Raw genomic sequence first — 20,723 nt, 5'->3', positions numbered from 1 at the left:
CAACAACGAGCTCACAGACTAGAAGGGGGAGACAGACAACAAAACAAAGCATATTAACAAAATAAAATAAAGAGAATAGTAAATATGTACAAGTGAAATAGAGTATTAAATCCGTACAAACATATATACAGGTGCTGTGGGGAGGGCTGCGGTGATGGGGAGGGGAAGAGGAAGGAGGGGGCTCAGTCTGGGATATCACATGTAGTGATATTCATACCTACTATTAATGCTTTTCTTCTAAGGAGCTTTTACATCAAGCACTTGGTACAGTGCTCTGCACACAGTGAGGGCTCAATAAATGCGATGAATCTGTGATTTCATCTATCCCCACAATATTCCATAAGGCTGGAATAGTTGTTTTCCTTTTTTTCCACAAATGGAAGCAGTGACCTGAGATGCTGAAGGACTAAATGATGTGTTCAAGGTCACCGAGCAAGTCAGGTCATGTCAACTGTCCAGCTCTGCAGCGTTCTTCAGTCCGCAGTCGTCGTATGCTTGGGACCAGCCAGAATAGTGTATAAAATCGTTCTGATGGTAGTTGGGGTTTTCAGCCTTCCAAGGTGCCTGTCATTGAAATTGGGAAGCAACACAGTATATTTTGTAGACCGTAATTTCTTAAGCATGTGGAGTTTATCTCGGTTGCTGCATCTCTTTAGTGCGTGTCGAGTGGGGCTAGAGTTTTAAGGGTTTTGAGTATATTTTCTATGGGAATTATGCTGTGAAACAGGCAGGAAGAGTAGGGCCACTGTCCTGGACCCAGGCTGAGAGACGAGGCACAGAATGAGTGCATGCATGCGCACACGTGTGTACACACTCACACGTACACACACAAACATTGACCTTTCGTGAGCAGAGGTGGGAGAGCATGAAGCCGACGCTACCTTCTCTTTATCCCCTCATTCCCCCACCCTTCACCCCTGCAAAGCTAAGCAGTCCTCTTTTCGGAAGCTTCAACTCGGACGATTGATATCATTAATATTTGTCGAGTGCTTACTGTGCACAGAGCAGTGCATACTAAGCGCTTGAGAGAGTGTGATATGACGGAGCTGGTAGTACAGTGCTCTGCACACAGTAAGCTCTCAATAAATACAGTTGATGATGGTAGACACATTCCCTGCCCCAAAAATACAGTCCCAAATATCCCAAAAGTTGTAAAAGAGGAATAGCGTGGCGTGGTTTTGGTGAGGTGGTAATAGGTGATGTTGCCTTTTTAACTCCTTGTTTCTTTGGTCCTGGGCACTTGAGACTAAGTTTGTACTAACAGTTTGAAGCAGTCAGGTCTGGTTTCCACTTAAGAGGGGTTAATGCCAAGTTGTTTACTTTCTAATCGCATGTTCAGGAACTATTAAAAAAAAAATGTGCGGAGTGGCAGGGATAATTTATTTCAAGAGGTTGCCCTTTAAGTCAAGTATCTCTTGAAATTTCAAATAGCTTGATTGTTCAGTTTTAAAGGAAATCATAAACATTAAAGTAACACAGCTTGAACGGCCAAAAATAAATTTGCCGCGTGTAGTGTGAAGTATAATAATTGAAGAGTTTCCTTTTTGCAGAAATTAAACTATTTCCATTTCATTGTATATGACTTGCAGAACATGCAAAGTGTTTCTCGCCGTACTTCTGGTAAAATCATTGGACTGTATTTAAGTCCACTTAAATGCCTCCTTTGAAAATTTATATGTGCTGTAGTCTGACCTCTTAATCCCCACATTACAAAGAAGATTTTTTGTTTCCTGAAAGAAATGACTCGCGTCTTCGGGCACCTAGGACATGATGCATCTGCGTGCTGTCTTTAAAAGCAGCATGAAGATACAAAAATGTCACCCTGTCAGGTTTCATCAAGAAAGGCAACATCGGAAAGATCGAGTACTTAAAAATAGAAAAATTTAGCAAATGCAATTGCACTTGCCTCTTCTAATGAATTCTTATTGTTTACAGTATAAGCGGCTCATTGAACTGCTAGAGAGGTTATCGACATTCCCAGGTGAAGGCGACTACGTGCAGAGGTTTCGCCAAAGTGTTTCTGTTGAGTCAAAGAAACATCTGATAGAGCCTCTGCAATATGACGAGCAAGGAAGAGCTTTCAGCATTGGTGAAGGTAATGATTTTCACTGGAACAAAACCAATAATGAAAATGGAGAAATTACACCACATATTGTTCATCACTGAGGTGTAATTTTATGTTCTTTTTGACCTGGATGGCTTCTCTGTGTGGAAAAATGTGGATATTATCCCGACCCAGAGGGGAAGTATGGAAATCCATTTGGTCTATTACTCTTGCTGTTACTCCGGACATTTTGAGGCTCATTTTTGGGTGGGATTGTCAAGAAATGATCTGGGTAGTGAATGTACATAATGAATTTCTAGGTATGATGCTAAATTCTCTACGAGTCAAGTTTATCTACTTTGTAGATCTATATCGTAAATACACCTCCTCTTACACACTCAGCTCTCTGACAGAGTGACTTACAGGCATTTGGTTATTGGCAAACCCTTTCTAAAAATGAGAAAGTAAATCACAAACAAAAGTATTTCATTCACTTTGGCCAATTATGATGACATTGAAGACCTACATTTATTTTTCACACGTTAAAATTCCATCCTGCTGACCCCTTTCCAGGGAATTTTTTTCTAAGATTTTTTCCCTTTTTTAAGAAAAATACTTTATTTTTCCTAATAGGAATCGCTTGTATTAAAAAAATTAAAATAGCTATTTTTTTATGAGCTGTAAAGAACTGTGCTTTACGAGTTGGCAGAGAGGAGAAATAAATATGCCAACCTGCAGACTTTGGGTTACGGAGAGTAATTTAATCCAGAATCAGACTGCATGCCCTTTTTCTTGCATTTGAACAAATGCTAAATGTTTTATTCTGCATTTTGCTTTAATGTGTTAGGATCTTTTCAAAATATTTTAAATGTTTCAAAAGGCTGAACCCTAATAGAGTTTGTTTTTTAAAGGTAAAAGAAAAACTGCAGTAGCAAAAGCAATACTTTATGAAAATGGGAGTGGACAAATAAAAGTAAATGGAGCAGATTATTTACTCTACTTTTCAGTGACCCAGGACAGGTGAGTTTGGGTGACTTTTTAGTAAATTGCCGTTTCAAAAAAGTGTTTCAGCTGCTGGAAGATTTTTCAGGGAAAATAAGAAAGGGTGGAGATCATCTGGGAGGATTTTTTTTTTAATCTAATCTAAATTAATTAAGAAGCTGGGCAAGATTTTTGACAAAACTGTGTCTCCTGACTCCCTTTCTAAACCGTTGAAGGTTTATGAGAGCAGCTTTCCATCCTGTTCTCTTTGGGGCTCTTTTTGGGGTGAGGGGGGCGGGCATATTTAGAATGACTCGGCCAGTATGTGGAGTCACTGAAAGAGTAGTAAAGGCCAGTGGATTTTTATGGAAGATTTAGCAGAGCTCTGACAAATGTCCAGTTAAAACAAGAACAACAGCAACAAGAAATCTCCCAGAAACTCCATCCAGGCTCAGGGGCCCAGTGCCCCTCTCAGGCTGCAATCTGAATTTCTGCTAGTTGGAGCAGTTATTTTTTTAACTTTGCACTTACTGAGTTAACTCACAGTAGAAGCTTAACAAATACCTTTTTTTTAAAAAAAAAAAAAAAAAGCTTGCCTTCTAATTGGGGAAACAGAAATAATTTACAAACAATGGAAGGAGAAGGAGCAGTGAGTAAGTATATAGTAGGACCCAGTACAAGTGTAGCGGGTTGAAATACCTTAATAAATAAATTGAATAATTGAATTCAATTGAATAAATTGAATAATTGAATAAATTGAATGTCCAAATAAATATGTAGATAAATATACAAGTGAATACAAAGTGTGTATAATAATGGTTATTATTTGAAGGAGCGTGGCTCAGTGGAAAGAGCCCGGGCTCTGGAGTCAGAGGTCATGGGTTCATATCCCGCCTCTGCCAACTGTCAGCTGGGTGACTTTGGGCAAGTCACTTCACTTCTCTGGGCCTCAGTTCCCTCATCTGGAAAATGGGGATGAAGACTGTGAGCCCCCCCGTGGGACAACCTGATCACCTTGTAACCTCCCCAGCGCTTAGAACAGTGCTTTGCACATAGTAAGCGCTTAATAAATGCCATTATTATTATTATTATTACGCACTTGCAAAGTGCCGAGCTTAGATGCCGGATTAGTTGCAAGGTAGTCAGATTTGACATAGGTCCGGCCCCATACCAGGGCTCACAGTCTTTGAAGGAGAGCAGGCATTTTGTTCCCATTTTACAGGTGAGGAAACGGAGGCACAAAGAAGTGGAGACTCGGTCTCGGTCACAGAGTAGGTAAGAGGTGGACCTGGGACTAGAACCCAGGTGTTTTCGGTTCCCAGGCCTGCGTTCTTTCCACTGGGCCATTATGTCACCACATAAGTCTCGGTTGGGTGTTAGGTTGACGTGACTGGAATGCGGTGAATTGGTTGAGAAAGGCTAGTGTTAGTAAGAGTCCAAAACCGAGCTTCTCATCTTTCTCTCAAAGCCCATTCATGTCTTCCCCATCCCTGTAAACCTCATCACCAACTTCGCTGCACCAGAAGCCCACGTTTTTGACATCATTCTCTAACCTTGCCTTCTCCTTCTGCTCTCGCATTAGGTCAATTGCCAAATCCATCACCTCGCCCCCTCCTACCTCACCTCCCTTCTCTCCTTCTACAGCTCAGCCCGCACCCTCTGCTCCTCTGCCACTAATCTCCTCACCGTGCCTCGTTCTCGCCTGTCCCGCCGTCGACCCCCGGCCCACGTCCTCCCCCGGGCCTGGAATGCCCTCCCTCTGCCCATCCACCAAGCTAGCTCTCTTCCTCCCTTCAAGGCCCTACTGACAGCTCACCTCCTCCAGGAGGCCTTCCCAGGCTGAGCCCCCTCCTTCCTCTCCCCCTCCTCCCATTCTCCATCCACCCCGCCTTACCTCCTTCCCTTCCCCACGGCACTTGTATTTATGTTTGTACGTTTTTATTACTCTATTTATTTTACTTGTACATATTTATTCTATTTATTTTATTTTGTTAATATGTTTTGTTTTGCTCTCTGTCTCCCCCTTCTAGACTGTGAGCCCACTGTTGGGTAGGGACCGTCTCTATATGTTGCCAACTTGTACTTCCCAAGCGCTTGGTACAGTGCTCTGCACACAGTAAGCGCTCAATAAATACAATTGAATGAATGAATGAAATCCTGTCAGTTGGTCTTCTGCAGTATTTCCCCGATCCGTCCTTTCCTGCCAAATAGTCACCACCCTGATTCAAGCCTTTGTCAGTTTATATCAAGGCCACTGTGTCAGCCTCCTCGCTGACATCCCAGTCTCTCCTTCCCATAGTCTGTATTGCACTCAGGGATCTGGGTCAACTTCTTCAAACTTCACTCAGCACCTGTCTTTCCTCCCCTCAAAATGTCAGGGGCTCCCCCGATCCCTCCCCATCAAGTAAGAGCCCACTGTTGGGTAGGGACCGTCTCTATATGTTGCCAACTTGTACTTCCCAAGCGCTTAGTACAGTGCTCTGCACACAGTAAGCGCACAATAAATATGATTGATGATGATGAAGTAAGAGCTCCTTACCACCAGCTTTCCCCGTCTTATATCTCCGCTCCCTTCACCTGCCATACCCTTCTCCCCGCCGAGTGAGCTTACTTTCTAATAATAGTAGTAATAATAATTACGGTATTTGTTAAGTGCTTGCTATGCACCAAACCCTTTTCTAAGCACGGGGGTAGATACAATTTAGTCACGTTGTCCCATGTGGGGCTCACAGTCTTAATCCCCATTTTACAGATGAGGCAACTGAGGCACAGAGAAGTTAAGTGACTTGCCTTCCGTCTCTGGCCCCTTGGCTGTCGCTGTCCCTCTGGCCTGGAACTTTTTACCCCTTTATAACTCAGAGGCCACAGCTCTCCCCACCTTCAGAGCCCCCCACCTCCCTCACCACCTCCAGGAAGCCTTCCCCCGTTAATTTCTGCTTCCCTGAGCCGTGTCATTGCTAGACAGTGCAGTAGCGCGGCACAGCGGTTTATCTTCAGTGAGAGCTGTGAGATTTCAAAACATCCAGTCAGAGGTCCTTTAATCAATCAATCAATCATATTTATTGAGCGCGTACTGTGTGCAGAGCACTGCACTAAGCGCTTGGGAAGTACAAGTTGGCAACATATAGAGACAGTCCCTACCCAACAGTGGGCTCACAGTCTAGAAAGGCTGAGTCTGAGAGTGGGACTTGTGCTTACTCATCATCATCAGTCGTATTTATTGAGCGCTTACTGTGTGCAGAGCACTGTACTAAGCGCTTGGGAAGTACAAGTTGGCAACATATAGAGACAGTCCCTACCCAACAGTGGGCTCACAGTCTAAAAGGAGGAGACAGAGAACAATACCAAGCATACTAACAAAATAAAATAAATAGAATAGATATGTACAAGTAAAATAAATAAATAAATAAATAAATAAATTTATTTATTTTTAAATAATAAATACCCTCCCTGGAACCAGCCTTTCAGGTGTGGAGCTCTTTGCATCTCACCCTGTGGGAAAATAGCCAGAGAAATCAGGTGTGGGGCTTATTCTAGCTCTTACGGGTTGTTTCTTTGTTTTTCTTTAATGGTATTTGCTAATCGCTTACTTCGTGCCAGGCACTGTAGTGAGCTGATCAAGGTTGGATGCAGTCAATGTTCCATGTGGGGCTTACACCTTTAATCCCCATTTTATTTATTTATTTATTTGTTTGTTTGTTTGTTTGTTTGTTTATTTATTTATTTGACTTGTACCTATCCATTCAATTTATTTTATTTTGTTAGTATGTTTGGTTTTCTTCTCTGTCTCCCCCTTTTAGACTGTGAGCCCACTGTTCGGTAGGGACTGTCTCTATATGTTGCCAACTTGTACTTCCCAAGCGCTTAGTACAGTGCTCTGCACACAGTAAGCGCTCAATAAATACGACTGATTCTACAGATGAGGTAACTGAGGCACAGAGAAGTGACGTGACTTGCCCATGGTTGCACAGCAGACAGGTGGTGGAGCCGGGATTAGAACCCAGGTCCTCCTACTCCCAGGCCCATGCTCTTTCCACTAGGCCCGGCTGATGCTTTTAAATCTCCGTTTTTTTGCTTGCTTTCCTCCCTTAGCCAAGCCTTCTGAGTAAAATGTTATTTGCTGCAACCACTGTGTTTGAAAGTACTCTCAGCCACATTCACGGAGTCCCTCACAGCTTTTTAAAGGACTCGGGCAACGTTCCCATAGGGATTCTGGCTCGGTTTCACATCGTCTTTTATTTCTTTTGAATATCTTTTTGGCAGAGAGGTGTTTCTGCTCTTCATTCATCTTATTTTAGTAAGATGGTTCCAGTCTCAGAAATCTGAGACTGGCAACCCTTCAAAAGCAACATTTAGCAGTCTTGTATTTGCACCCACCCTCAGCGTCTGTGTATATATTGATATTTACGTTGATCTTATAGATTGTGCCCTCCTGCTTCGTCCATTGTTGCGTGCTCTTTGAAAAGGCTCTAGTCTTCAATGTCTTTTATGTTCTTACTCTTGCCTAGTCCAGTGTTCTGTGCTTGGTAAATGCCACTGATTGATTGGAAAATTAATTGAGAAGCAGCAGGGCCTAATGAAGAGTCACAGGACCTGGGTGTCAGAGGATCTGGGTTCTAATCCCATCTGCCACTTGTCTGTTGCGTGACCATGGGCAAGTCACTTCACTTCTCTGGTCCTCAGTTACCTCAGCTGTAAAATGGGTGTTAAAGCTGTGAGCCCCATGTGGGATATGGACTGTGTCCAACCTGATTAGCTTGAGTCTCCCCTGGCGCGTAATACAACACCTGGCACGTAGTAAGTGCTTAACAAATACCATTTTTAAAAATCTGCCGCAAAATTTAAGTCACTTAATTTCTCAGTGCCTCAGTTACCTCATCTGTAAAATCGGGATTAAGACTGTGAACCCCATGAGGGACAGGGACTGTGTCCAACCGGATTACTTTGTATCTGCCCCATCACTTAGACTAGTGCCTGGCAAATAGTAAGCACATAACGATTTTTAGACTTTTAGTCCCTTTTAGACTGTGAGCCCACTGTTGGGTAGGGACTGTCTCTATATGTTGCCAGCTTGTACTTCCCAAGTGCTTAGTACAGTGCTGTGCACACAGTAAGCGCTCAATAAATACGATTGATTGATTGATTGAATACCATTTAAAAAAAGAAGAAGAATGTAAATTTTGGATCCAATTGTTGGTACTTGAAGCCGTAAAAAGAACTCATTCTTTGTGATTTAGATGTTAAGATTGTTAGCTTGTTGATTTTTTTAATGGTAAATTAAAGCCCTTCTGCTTCTTTTTAAGGTCAGATCACTGGGTATTGGGCCTTTTATTGTTATTGCCACTGTATAGCATTTTCCCAGTAGAGGCCAATTTTCCCATAACGCAGGTGACATTCTTGAAGAACTCAACAATGAGAAAAACTCTTGTCGTATTGCTCACGCTTTGGTGCTGTGCCCTTGCACACACCGACATTGTCATTATCAGAGGAATATCTCTCAATCCCCTCACAACGATCTTACCCAAAACGCATAGAGAGAACACATTATGGGAGGCCTGACTCTAGACATCTTTCCGAACTGCAAATCTTTGGAGGTAGCTCCTAGGGAAAGCAAGGATTATGCAGTAGTTACAGGAGTTTGGATTGATTAATTCCCTCTGTCCTAACCTTTGTGCACCCTCTTTTCATGAGTGCAGTCAAGTGGGACCGCAGTCGGTCAGCACTTCCTCAGGGTCCACTGCGTGCACAGGGCAAATCCTGGAACGGAGCTTGCCCTGGTCCTTTCCCGTGACTGACTGACTGAATCCCGGAGCCGGCCCCCAGCTTCCAGCTACTGAACCGGGTCGGAAATTAACCTGGATCAAAGCGGATAGTTTGAGAAGAGGTGGAAAGGGTTGCTTATGTGCCGTTGCCTCCTGGGTCCTTGGGAACGAGAAGGCACAGATCCCATTCCTCTGTCTCCGTTTTCTTCTCCCTCCCCTGACGTGAAGCCCTCAAGAGGGAAGGAAGCAGGCGGAAGGAGAGCGGGGGCTCTTGAACCCAGGCCAATGTTATTAAATCATAATAATAATAATAATAATGATATTTGTTGAGCGCTTACTATGTGCAAAGCACTGTTCTAAGTGCTGGGGGGGGGGGGGTACAAGGTGATCAGGTTGTCCCAGGTGGGGCTCAACGATAGTAACGATAAGCGCTAAGCGCTGGCTGTGAGCTAAGCTCTAGGGTAGATACGAGGGAAGTCATTTGGATACCATCTGTGTCTTGCCCTAATTTTACATTTCTCAGCCTTCTCCGGTCCTCAGTTCTTTCTGTTAAGCGCTTATTACAGTGCTCTGCACATAGTAAGCGCTCAATAAATACGATTGATTGATTGATTTCTGTGCTCCATGGGTCATCCTGCTTTTCTAAGGCAGGCTGCAGAGGACAAGAACCAACGGATAGACAGTTCTGAATTGGAGCAGCCTCCTAAGTTGTTTGTCATCCCTACTTTGCTAACCAGTGAAAATGAGGTGTTGGAGGGTCCTTTGGGATTAAACTTGAGGCTGGGAAGATTGACCTGGGACTCACAGAGCCTGAGTTCTAATTTTTCAGAATCCGTACATCATCCACGTGATGTAGGAAAAGAAGTAAGTTGTGTTTCAGATCGCATGCCGCCGCCCAGAAAGGTTAAGTGATTTTCATTGCTCAGTGAAGCTCGAAATAGAACCCTGGCCTCATAATTCACTATCTAGGGTGCTATATACCAGACCGTGATTCTGTCCTATTCCTTCGCCAGCCTAAAATTTATAGGAAAATAAGTGAGTAGTCTAGGAAACGTGCAGATCGACTTGGATTTTGTGGTATTTGCTTGCACTGAAAAATGACAGCCACCCATTTGGCTGGGTTTTTTTTTTTCCCCAGCAGGTCCTACGTATGTTGATTTCTTATTCATTCATTCATTCAGTCGTATTTATTGAACGCCTACTGTGTGCAGAGCACTGTACTAAGCGCTTGGGAAGTACAAGTCAGCAACATATAGAGACGGTCCCTACCTAACAACGGGCTCACAGTCAGGAGCAGCAGGGGAATCGCTCTGTCAATCAGTGGTATTTATTGAGCACTTAATTTAGGCAGAGCACTGTCCCAAGTGCCTGGGAAAGTACAACGCAAATAGAGTTGGTCATTCCATTCCATTCATTCATTCAGTTGTATTTATTGAGTGCTTACTGTGTGCAAAAAAGCACTGTACTAAGCTCTTGGGAGAGTACAATATAACAATAAGCAGGCACATTCCCTGGCCTCGTCCCCCTCTCCATCCCCCCCGCCCAATTTTACCTCCTTCCCTTCCCCACAGCACCTGTATATATGTATATATGTTTGTACATATTTATTACTCTATTTATTTTACTTGTACATACCTATTCCATTTATTTTATTTTGTTAGTATGTTTTGGTTATGTTCTCTGTCTCCCCCTTTTTAGCCTGTGAGCCCACTGTTGGGTAGGGACTGTCTCTATATGTTGCCAACCTGTACTTCCCAAGCGCTTAGTCCAGTGCTCTGCACACAGTAAGCGCTCAATAAATACGATTGATTGATTGATTGACACAGTCCCTACCCACAAGGAGCTGACAGTCTGACACATGTTTATGTTTCGCCGTATTTTTTTTTCAGAGAACAGTTAATGTTTCCTTTCCACTTTCTTGACCGACTCGGAAAGCACGATATGACCTGCACAGTGACAGGCGGGGGACGGGCCGCCCAGGCTGGAGCCGTACGCCTGGCTTCTGCAAAAGCCTTATGTAGCTTTGTCAGCGAAGATGAGGTGGAGTGGATGAGACAAGGTATGTACCCCAGTCCAAAAGAGAAGAGAGGGTCATGTGCCTAGAGGTATTTATTCTAAATTCTGCCCGAGATTAGTAGTACTTAGACTGTTATAACTATCTCCTCATGTGTGACTTGGTTGATTTTTCATTATGCTCACGGTTGAGAAAGAGACTGCCCTAGTGGAGCCCACTGTTGGGTAGGGACTGTCTCTATATGTTGCCAATTTGTACTTCCCAAGCGCTTAGTACAGTGCTCTGCACATAGTAAGCGCTCAATAAGTACGATTGATGATGATGATGATGATGGAGGGAGCACAGGCCTGGGAGCCAGAAGGATCTGGGTTCTAATCCCGGCCCCATCTCTTGTCTGCTGTGTGACCGTGGACAAGTCACGTCACTTTTCTGTGCCCCAGTTACCTGATCTGTAAAACGGAGATTAAGATTGAGCCCGACGTGGGACATAGATGGTGTCCAACCTGATTAACTTGTAACTTCCCCAGCGCTTAGATACTTTGTATCCACCTCAGTGCTTAGAACAGTCCAACCTGATTAACTTGTAACTTCCCCAGCGCTTAGATACATTATATCCACCTCCGTGCTTAGACCAGTTCCTAGCACGTAGTAAGCATCAAACCAATACCATATATATAAAAAAAAGTTAAAGCCATCATGTTGTGTCTTAAATCTCTGTCATCGTGAGCTAGAAAAGGGAAACAATTGAATGTTGTTGGACGTTCTCTCTAGTGATATTTTCGATGAGGAGGGAGTGCCAGGGGCGCATTCATTTGGTTTGTGAAATAAGCACGTGATTTAGAGGTATTCGAGAGATTATTTGTCTGATTTTTGATGTATTTAAAGACTTGGAAATGGTTTTACAGTTAAAATGTTTCTTTTGTTAAATGACTTTAAAATCACTGAAGATGTTCATGATAATCAATAGCTATCATTCATTCAGTCAGTCATATTTATTGAGCCTCTACTATCTATGTACTAAGCGCTTGGGAAGTACAAGTTGGCAACATATAGAGACGGTCCCTACCCAACAGTGGGCTCACAGTCTAGAAGACTATCATTGGAATTCCTGTTTGTCATAGAGAAATAATCAATCAATCAGTGGTGTTTATTGAGTTTTTTCGGTGGGCAGAGTACTGTACTAACTGGAGAGTACAGTACCAGAGTCGGTAGACACGTTCCCTGCCCACAGTGAACTTACAGTTTAAAGGGGGAGACAGACATTAATATAAATGCATTACAGATTACGCAGTAAATAAGTGCTTTCGGGCTGAAGGTGGGGTGAGTATCAAGTGCTTAAAGGTACAGGTCCACACTCACAGGTGATGCAGAAGGGAGAGGGAGTCAGAGAAAAGAGTATGTAATTAGGGATGGTCTCTTGGGAAAAGATGTGGTCTTAATAAGTCTTTGAAGGTGGGGAGAGTGCTGATCTTTTGCATATGGAGGGGAGGGAGTTGCAGGCCAGAGAGAGGATGTGAGCAAAGGGTCAGCAGCGAGATAGACAAGATAGAGGCCCAGTGAGCAAGCTGGCGTTAGAGGAGCAAAGGATGTGGGCTGGGCCCCACAGCACCTGTATATATGTTTGTACAGATTTATTACACTATTTATTTTACTTGTACATATTTACTATTCTATTCATTTTGTTAATGATGTGCATTCGGCTTTAATTCTGTTTGTTCTGCCGACTTGACACCTGTCCGCATGTTTGGTTTTGTTCTCTGTCTCCCCCTTCTAGACTGCGAGCCCGCTGTTGGGTAGGGACCGTCTCTAGATGTTGCCAACTTGTACTTCCCAAGCGCTTAGTACAGTGCTCTGCACACAGCGCTCAGTAAATACGATTGAATGAATGAATGAATGGGCTCTAGTAGGAAATCAGTAAGGTACGGTAGGAGGGGGCGGGCATCCTCCTCTGTCTCCCCGCTTCAGTCTCTACTTCACTCTGCTGCCTGGATTATCTTTGTACAGAAACGCTCTGGGCATGTCACCCCCCTCCTCAAAGATCTCCAGTGGCTGCCTGTCAGTCTTCGCATGAAACAAAAACTCCTCGCTGTTGACTTCAAAGCTCTCCATCACCTCGCCCCCTCCCACCCCACTTCCCTTCTCTCCTTCTACAGCCCAGCCCACACACTCCACTCATGTGCTGCTAACCTCCTCACTGTACCTCGTTCTCACCTGGCCCACATCCTACCTCTGGCCTGGAATGCCCTCCCTCCACACATCCGCTAAACTAGCTCTCTTCCTCCCTTCAAAGCCCTTCTGAGAGCTCACCTCCTCCAGGATGCCTTCCCAGACTTAGCCCCCCTCTTATACTCTCCTCCTCCTCTCCCCATCACCCCCAGTCCCTCCCTCTGCCCTACTCCCTTCCCCTTCCCATAGCACTTGTGTATGTTTGTACATATTTATTGCTCTATTTATTTTATTTTGTTCTGTTTTGCTGTCTGTCTCCTCCTCCTAGACTGTGAGCCCTTTGTTGGGTAGGGACTTTCTCTATATGTTGCCGAATTGTACTTTCCAAGTGCTTAGTGCAGTACTCTGCACACAGTAAACGCTCGATAAATATGATTGAACAAATGAATGAATGAGCTGAGTGCTTTAAAGATGATGGTAAGGCGTTTCTGTTTGCACAGTTGGATGGGCAACCATTGGAAGGTCTTGAGGAAGGTCAGAGAAGCAGCATGGCTCAGTGGAAAGAGCACGGGCTTTGGAGTCAGAGGTCATGGGTTCAAATCCCGGCTCCGCCAATTGTCAGCTGTGTGACTTTGGGCAAGTCGCTTGACTTCTCTGGGCCTCCGTTCCCTCATCTGTAAAATGGGGATTAAAACCGTGAGCCCCCCGTGGGACAACCTGACCACCTTGTAACCTCCCCAGCGCTTAGAACAGTGCTTTGCACATAGTAAGCGCTTAATAAATGCCATCATTATTATTATTATTATTGAGGAGTGGGGAGATATGAATTGAACTATTTTTAGAAAAATTGTTCAGGAAGCAGAGTGAATATATGGACTGGAGAAGGAGAGACAGGAGGCAGAGAGGTCAGTGCAGTAGTCAAGTTGAGATATTATAAATGCTTGAATCACCATAATAGTAGTTCATACGGAGGGAAATGGGTGGATTTTAGCCGTGTTGTGAAGGTAGAACAGACAGAATTTGGTGACAGATTGAGTGTGGGTTGTACGAGGGACGAGTTGTGGATAATACCAAGATTACGGGCTTGTGAGATAGGGAGGATAGTGGTATTGTCTACTCTGTTGGGAAGGCCAGGGTTTGGCTGGGAAGATGAGGAGCTCCGTTAGAGACATGTTTAATTTGAAGCGTCAGTGGAACACCCAACTAGAGTTGTCTTGAAGGCAGGAAGAAATGCATGACTGCGGAGAAAGAGCGATCAAGGCTGGAGATGTAGATTTGGGAATCATCCCTAAAGAGATGGCAGTGGAAGCAGTGGGAGCGAATGAACACAGTAAGCGCTCAATAAATACGATTGATGATGATGAGTCCTCCAAGGGAGTGGGTGTAGATGGAGAACAGAAGGGGGCCCAGGGCAGCCTTGATGGACCTCCACCGTCAGAAGGTGGGAGGCAAGAGGAGGAGTCCGCGAAAGGCACTGAGAAGGAGCCGTTGGGGAGACACGAGGAGGTGGGAGGCAGGTAGCGTCAGTGAAGCCTAGGCTAAGTAATATTTCAAGGAAAATGGGGCGGTCCTCAGTGTCAGAGGCAGCTGAGAGGTCTAGGAAGGTTAGGATGCCGTAGAGGCCGTCAGATTGGGCAAGAAGGTCATTTGTGACTTCAGACTAGAGAAGCAGCGTGGCTCAGTGGAAAGAACCCGGGCTTTGGAGTCAGAGGTCATGGGTTCGAATCCCGGCTCCACCATGCGTCTGCTGTGTAACCTTGGGCAAGTCACTTAACTTCTCTGAGCCTCAGTCACCTCATCTGTAAAGTGGGGATTAAGACTGTGAGCCCCCCCCCGTGGGACAACCTGATCACTTTGCGTCCCCCCGCAAGCGCTTAGAACAGTGCTTTGCGATAGTAAGCGCTTAACAAATGCCAACGTTATTATTTATTTATTAGAGAAGCAGCGTGGCTCAGTGGCAAGAGCACGGGCTTTGGAGTCAGAGGTCGTGGGTTCGAATGCCGACTCCGCCACATGTCTCTGTGTGACCTTGGGCAAATCGCTTAACTTCTCTGAGCCTCAGTTACCTCGTCTGTAAAATGGGGATTAAGACTGTGAGCCCCACGTGGGACAACTTGATCACCTTGTATCCCCCCAGCGCTTAGAACAGTGCTGTGCACATAGTAAGCACTTAACAAATGCCATTATTATTATTATTATTATTATTATTATTCAGAGAGGGCAGTTTCCATGGGTCAAAGGGGGCGGAAACCAGATTGGAGAGGTTAAGCGTTTTGCCCAGGGTCACACAGCAGACAAGTGGCAGAGCCGTGATCAGAAGTCTGGTCCTCTGACTCACAGGCCTGTGCTGTTTCCATTAGGCCACACTGCTACCTCAATTTTATTGCCAAAGCACTTACATAAGTTATTTTAATATGCGCCTCACAACACGTCTGTGGGGTAGGAGTCAAGTATTTTTATCCCCATTTTACAGATGGGGGAAATGAAGCATGAAGAGGTTGAGTGTTTTGCCCAGGACCACACAGTAGACAGTACTTTGGGCATGGAGACCATGTACCCTTTAAGCACTTAATAATAATAATAATAATTGTGGGATTTGTCAAGCACTGTTCTAAGCGCTGGGGTAAATACAGGGTAATCAGATTGTCCCATGTGGGGCTCACAGTTTCAATCCCCATTTTACAGATGAGGTAACTGAGGCACAGAGAAGTTAATCGACTTGCCCAAGGTTACACAGCAGACAAATGACTTGATAGTCACCCCACCCTCAGCCTCCCAGGACTTATGTACTTATCCGCAATTCATTTATATTAATGTCTGTCTCCCCGTTCTAATAATAATAATAATAGCATTTATTAAGCACTTACTGTGTGCCAAGCACTGTTCTAAGCACTGGGGGAATACAAGGTAATCAGGTTGTCCCACGGGGGAGCTCACAGTCTTAATCCCCATTTTACAGATGAGGGAACTGAGGCCCAGAGAAGTGAAGTGACTTGCCCAAAGTCACACAGCTGACAAGTGGCGGAGGCAGGATTCGAACCCACGACCTCTGACTCCAAAGCCCACGCTCTTTCCACTGAGCCACGCTGCTTCTCTAGTGCGTAAGCTTTTTGTGGCCAGGGAACGTGTCTACCAACTCTGTTGTGTTGTACTCTCCCAGGTAGCACAGTGCTCTGCACATAGAAAACACTCAATAAATACCACTGATTGATTGATTATTGCTCCATGATGAACGTAGTAATTCCCTTGAGAGCTGTCGATTTTTATGAACACCTTCAGGGCTTTTGAAGGTTATTTAGCAAAAGAAATATTTTAACTGTGGGGAGGGGAATGAGGGATGGCTTGGGAACAGAATGACAAGGACGGATGTGAGTGAGTTGAGGGCGTTCAGCATTAGACTGTGAGCCCACTGTTGGGTAGGGATTGTCTCTGTATGTTGCCAATTTGTACTTCCCAAGCGCTTAGTACAGTGCCCTGTACATAGTAAGCGCTCAATAAATACGATTGATGATGATGATGGGTGAGAGGGGCAGGGTGACCAGAGGGAGGGGACTGAAAGGCCATGACAGGGCTAGGGCGTCCAAGAAAGAAAGTCAGGAGCTGCAGCAGCAGCTGATCTGATCATAAGATCCTTTTTCATTGTTTCTTCATACGTATAGCTCATATGGCAAAAGAAGAGAACTGTAACATGAGAAAGAAAAATAATTTCCACGTATTAGAACTGGGTGGAGACAGGCAAGCCCCCGCAACCCAAGAGCACGCATACTGCTTGGTTCATTTTTTACCGCGGCGGTGAGCCGTCGTGGTTCTCAGCTCCAGCCGGATCGTATGACCCTGGGCAAGTCACCCCACTTCTCTGTGCCTCAGTTGCCTCATCTGTAAAATGGGGGTTGAGACTGTGAGCCCCACATGGGGCGGGGGCTGTGTCCGGCTCAATTTGCTTGTACCCCCGCCCCCCAGGCACATGGCACATGGTAAGCGCTTAACAAATACCATTATTATTATTATTGTTGTTATTATTATTCCCTCCCCCAGCTGCCCTCCCGGGAAATGCCCTTTTGCGGCCATCACCTGTTCCCCTGACATGCCAGTTAAAGGAATTTTTTTTTTTTTTGGTCTGCCTCTCTTGGCCATATCATGTTTGACATTGGTTGGCACCTCTTCTGTTTATGGAACTTGGCCACTGCTGTACTGGATCATAAAGAAGAGAGAAATAGCCCAAGTCCGGACTATTGCTGTTGCCTTGGGCCCCCCAGGGCCTGGTCCATCCTGGCAACTGGGAGGGGAGCCGGAGAAGCCCCGCAACCCTGGTCACTGGAAGAGCCGATCGCACTTCACATCCGGCGTGCCAATCGTATTTATGATTATCAATCAATCTCTCGGTTGTATTCATTAAGCGCTTACTATGTGCAGAGCACTGTACTCAGTTCTGGAGAGAATACCGTGTAACAGAGGGTGGACAAGTTCCCTTCCGACAAGTAGCTTACCATCTAGAGAGGGAAATGTTCTTTGGTTTGCTTTGAAGTGTGTCTTGTGGTCTGATATATGTGATACTGTCGTTCGCATTCATTCAGAAATTCCGTTAAAGGGCACCCAGGTAGAGGCTTTAGCAAGAAGTTTTATCTTGAAAAGAACATTCAAAGAGAGAAGATACTAGCTGGAGGGGAGGAAATAAACCCCTTAACTAGCGGTGCCTTTTAGAAGCAGTAATAGAGTCTAAAGAGAGTGAAAATTAACTTTGGAAAGATGTAAAAGAGTTTGTTAGATTATTATACGTCTGGATGGTTCCTTCTTTGCTATCTCCATTGTCATCATCATCATCGATCGTATTTATTGAGCGCTTACTATGTGCAGAGCACTGTACTAAGCACTTGGGAAGTACAAATTGGCAACATATAGAGACAGTCCCTACCCAACAGTGGGCTCACAGTCTAAAATACCCCCAAAATGCTGCCTGCTCACTGTATGTCGCCTCCCTCTCTAGGCAGTGTATGGATCCCATACTTCCTAAATCAGTTGTCTTTTTTGGTACAGCCGGATTGCTGACTACTGATCCGAGGGTGAGAGAACGAAAGAAGCCAGGACAAGAAGGAGCCCGCCGGAAATTCACCTGGAAGAAGCGCTAGAGACCAAAGAGGAGACAGACCGGCCGGTGTTCTTGCAGCTCGTGCAGAATCAGTCATAAATGTTCATTGCATAAATGTATTCAAAATAAAGTTTTCATATTCCTGTTGATCCTGTTTTCACTTCACTTTTAGACTGTCGGAAAATTTTCCACAGAACAGCATTATTTATGGCTCATGGCTTACACAGAAAAATTTAATTTGGTATGCTCGTTGTTGCTACCTCACCGTAATATAATATGGAGGTACACCTGGTTCTGAGCAACCGCGAGACTGGGTTCTTTGCTCCGTCTGGACCCTCAGGAGACACAGATTGTGGCTGGATGGAAGGGGCAGAGATCTTAAGCTACCACTGGATTTCCCACCCTGATTATAATAATGGCATTTGTTAAGCGCTTACTATGTGCAAAGCACTGTTCTAAGCACTGGATTCTGAGTCACCGTAGACCAAAGCGGGCAAACTCTCCCATAGGTGCCAGGCTGTCCTCCACAGAGAAGCAGCTTGATCTAGTGGATGGAGCACAGGCCTCGGAGTCGGAAGGTCGTAGGTTCCGATCCCGGCCCTGCCACCTGTCTGCTCTGTGACGTTGGGTAAGTCACTTCACTTCTCTGTGCCTCAGTTCCCTCGTCTGTAAAATGGAGATTGAGATTGCAAGCCCTATGTGGGATAGGGACCGTGTCCAACCTGATTTGCTTGTATCCACCCCAGAGCTCAGTACAGTGCCAGGCACATAGTAAGCACTTAACAAATACCATAATTATTATTACATTTGCAATGCCTTTGCATTTAAGTCTCGGAGAAAGTCCAACCCACAGGGGGACTGTTCAAGATTCAGCCACCTTTTAGGAAATGTGAGTGAAACGTGGTCAGGAAGCAGCGTGCTTAGTGGATAGGGCACCGGCCTGTGAATCAGAAGGATCTGGGTTCTAATCTCGGCAGCCACTTGTCTGCTGTGTGACCTAGGGCAGTCACTTGACTTCTCTGTGCCTCAGGTACCTCATCTGTAAAATGACCGCGAGCCCCGTGTGGAACATGGACTGTGTCCAAACCTGATTAGCTTGTATCTACCCCAGTGCTTAACACAGTGCCTGGCCCATAGTAAGTGCTTAACAGATACCATTTTAAAAAATGTAGGACTGATTATCGGTAAAGAGAAACTAAACTTTTTTTTTCCATTTTGGAAAGGATGAGAGCTAGGAAGTGAAAGCATAAGAAACTGGTAACTTTAACAGCATTCTAACTTTAGTCAAATATTTATCTTGTCCCATTTTTTAAAATCCCTAATGTGAATTGCCCGACTCGGGACTATTGATGGCTGTATTTCATCTCGTGTCTGTGGAATGATGCATGCTCATGGTTGAGAAAAGATACTAATAATTTAGACTGTGAGCCCACTGTTGGGTAGGGACTGTCTCTATGTGTTGCCAATTTGTACTTCCCAAGTGCTTAGTACAGTGCTCTGTACATAGTAAGCGCTCAATAAATACGATTGATGATGATGATAATAATGATGGCATTTGTTAGGCGCTTACTGTGTGCAAAGCACTGTTCTAAGTGCTGGGGGAGATAAGATGTGATCAAGTTGTCCCATGTGGGGCTCACAGTCTTAATCCCCATTTTTACAGACGAGGTAACTGAGGCTCAGAGAAGTTAAGTGACTTGCCCAAGGTCACACAGCAGACGTGGCGGAGCTGCGATTCGAACCCGTGACCTCTGACTCCAAAGCCCATGCTCTTTCCACTGAGCCACGCTACTTCTCATGTTAAGATAACATGAGTTATAAGTGCGGACTGACAATCTTGTGCGGAGGAATCCATTGTAGTGCTAGCAGCTTGTGCGGTGCCACTGACAAGAAGGTAGGCAGGGGTGCTGCACCATGTGAATTATACATGTGGTCTTCACCCGCATTAGCCGGATCTATCAATCAATCAGTCGTATTTATTGAGCGCCTACTGTGTGCAGAGCACTGTACTAAGCGCTTGGGAAGTACAAGTTGGCAACATATAGAGACAGTCCCTACCCAACAGTGGGCTCACAGTCTAAAAGATCTAGAATCCTGGTCTCCTGATTCCCTTGTTCTGTGCTTTTCTCTGGCAGACCGCAGGGCTCGAAGATGTGTGCCACACGCTACTATGGGGAAGCAGTGTGGCTCAGTGGAAAGAGCCCGGGCTTTGGAGTCAGAGGTCATGGGTTCAAATCCCAGCTCCGCCACTTGTCAGCTGTGTGACTTTGGACAAGTCACTTCTCTGGGCCTCAGTTACCTCATCTGTAAAATGGGGATTAAGACTGTGAGCCCCACATGGGACAACCTGAGCACCTTGTAACCTCCCGAGCGCTTAGAACAGTGCTTTGCACATAGTAAGTGCTTAATAAAAATGCCATTATTATCGTCATTATTACTTGAACTACTGGAGATAGCTCTAGCCAATAGAGTGATTGCTATCAGTAACGTTTATTGCAGTGCTTTGCTAGGCACTTGGGAATGTCTGTGGAAAATTGAATGCTGCATCCACCGAACAGACATTTTATTGATTCATTGATTCATTCAATTGTATTTATTGAGCACTTACTGTGTGCAGAGCACTGTACTAAGCGCTTGGGAAGTACAAGTCGGCAACATATAGAGACGGTC

General features: G+C 44.9%; 1 protein-coding gene across 1 annotated transcript in view; it reads left to right on the top strand.

Moving 5' to 3' along the window:
- The window catches only part of MRPS9 (mitochondrial ribosomal protein S9), a 100,288-nt gene extending 82,086 nt beyond the window's left edge, over positions 1-18,202 (top strand). Inside the window, exons 8-11 of the mRNA XM_038771464.1 lie at positions 1,936-2,095; positions 2,956-3,064; positions 10,677-10,846; positions 18,002-18,202. Of these exons, the coding sequence (XP_038627392.1) occupies positions 1,936-2,095; positions 2,956-3,064; positions 10,677-10,846; positions 18,002-18,093 (531 nt within the window). The 3' untranslated portion in view covers positions 18,094-18,202. The remainder of the gene's footprint in view (positions 1-1,935; positions 2,096-2,955; positions 3,065-10,676; positions 10,847-18,001) is intronic.
- Positions 18,203-20,723: the final 2,521 nt, after the last annotated feature.

Source organism: Tachyglossus aculeatus, chromosome 2 (genome assembly GCF_015852505.1).
Source record: "Tachyglossus aculeatus isolate mTacAcu1 chromosome 2, mTacAcu1.pri, whole genome shotgun sequence".
Taxonomy (NCBI): domain Eukaryota; kingdom Metazoa; phylum Chordata; class Mammalia; order Monotremata; family Tachyglossidae; genus Tachyglossus; species Tachyglossus aculeatus.
Note: the sequence above shows the minus strand (reverse complement) of the source record. Positions and strands in the feature narration are given on the sequence as shown.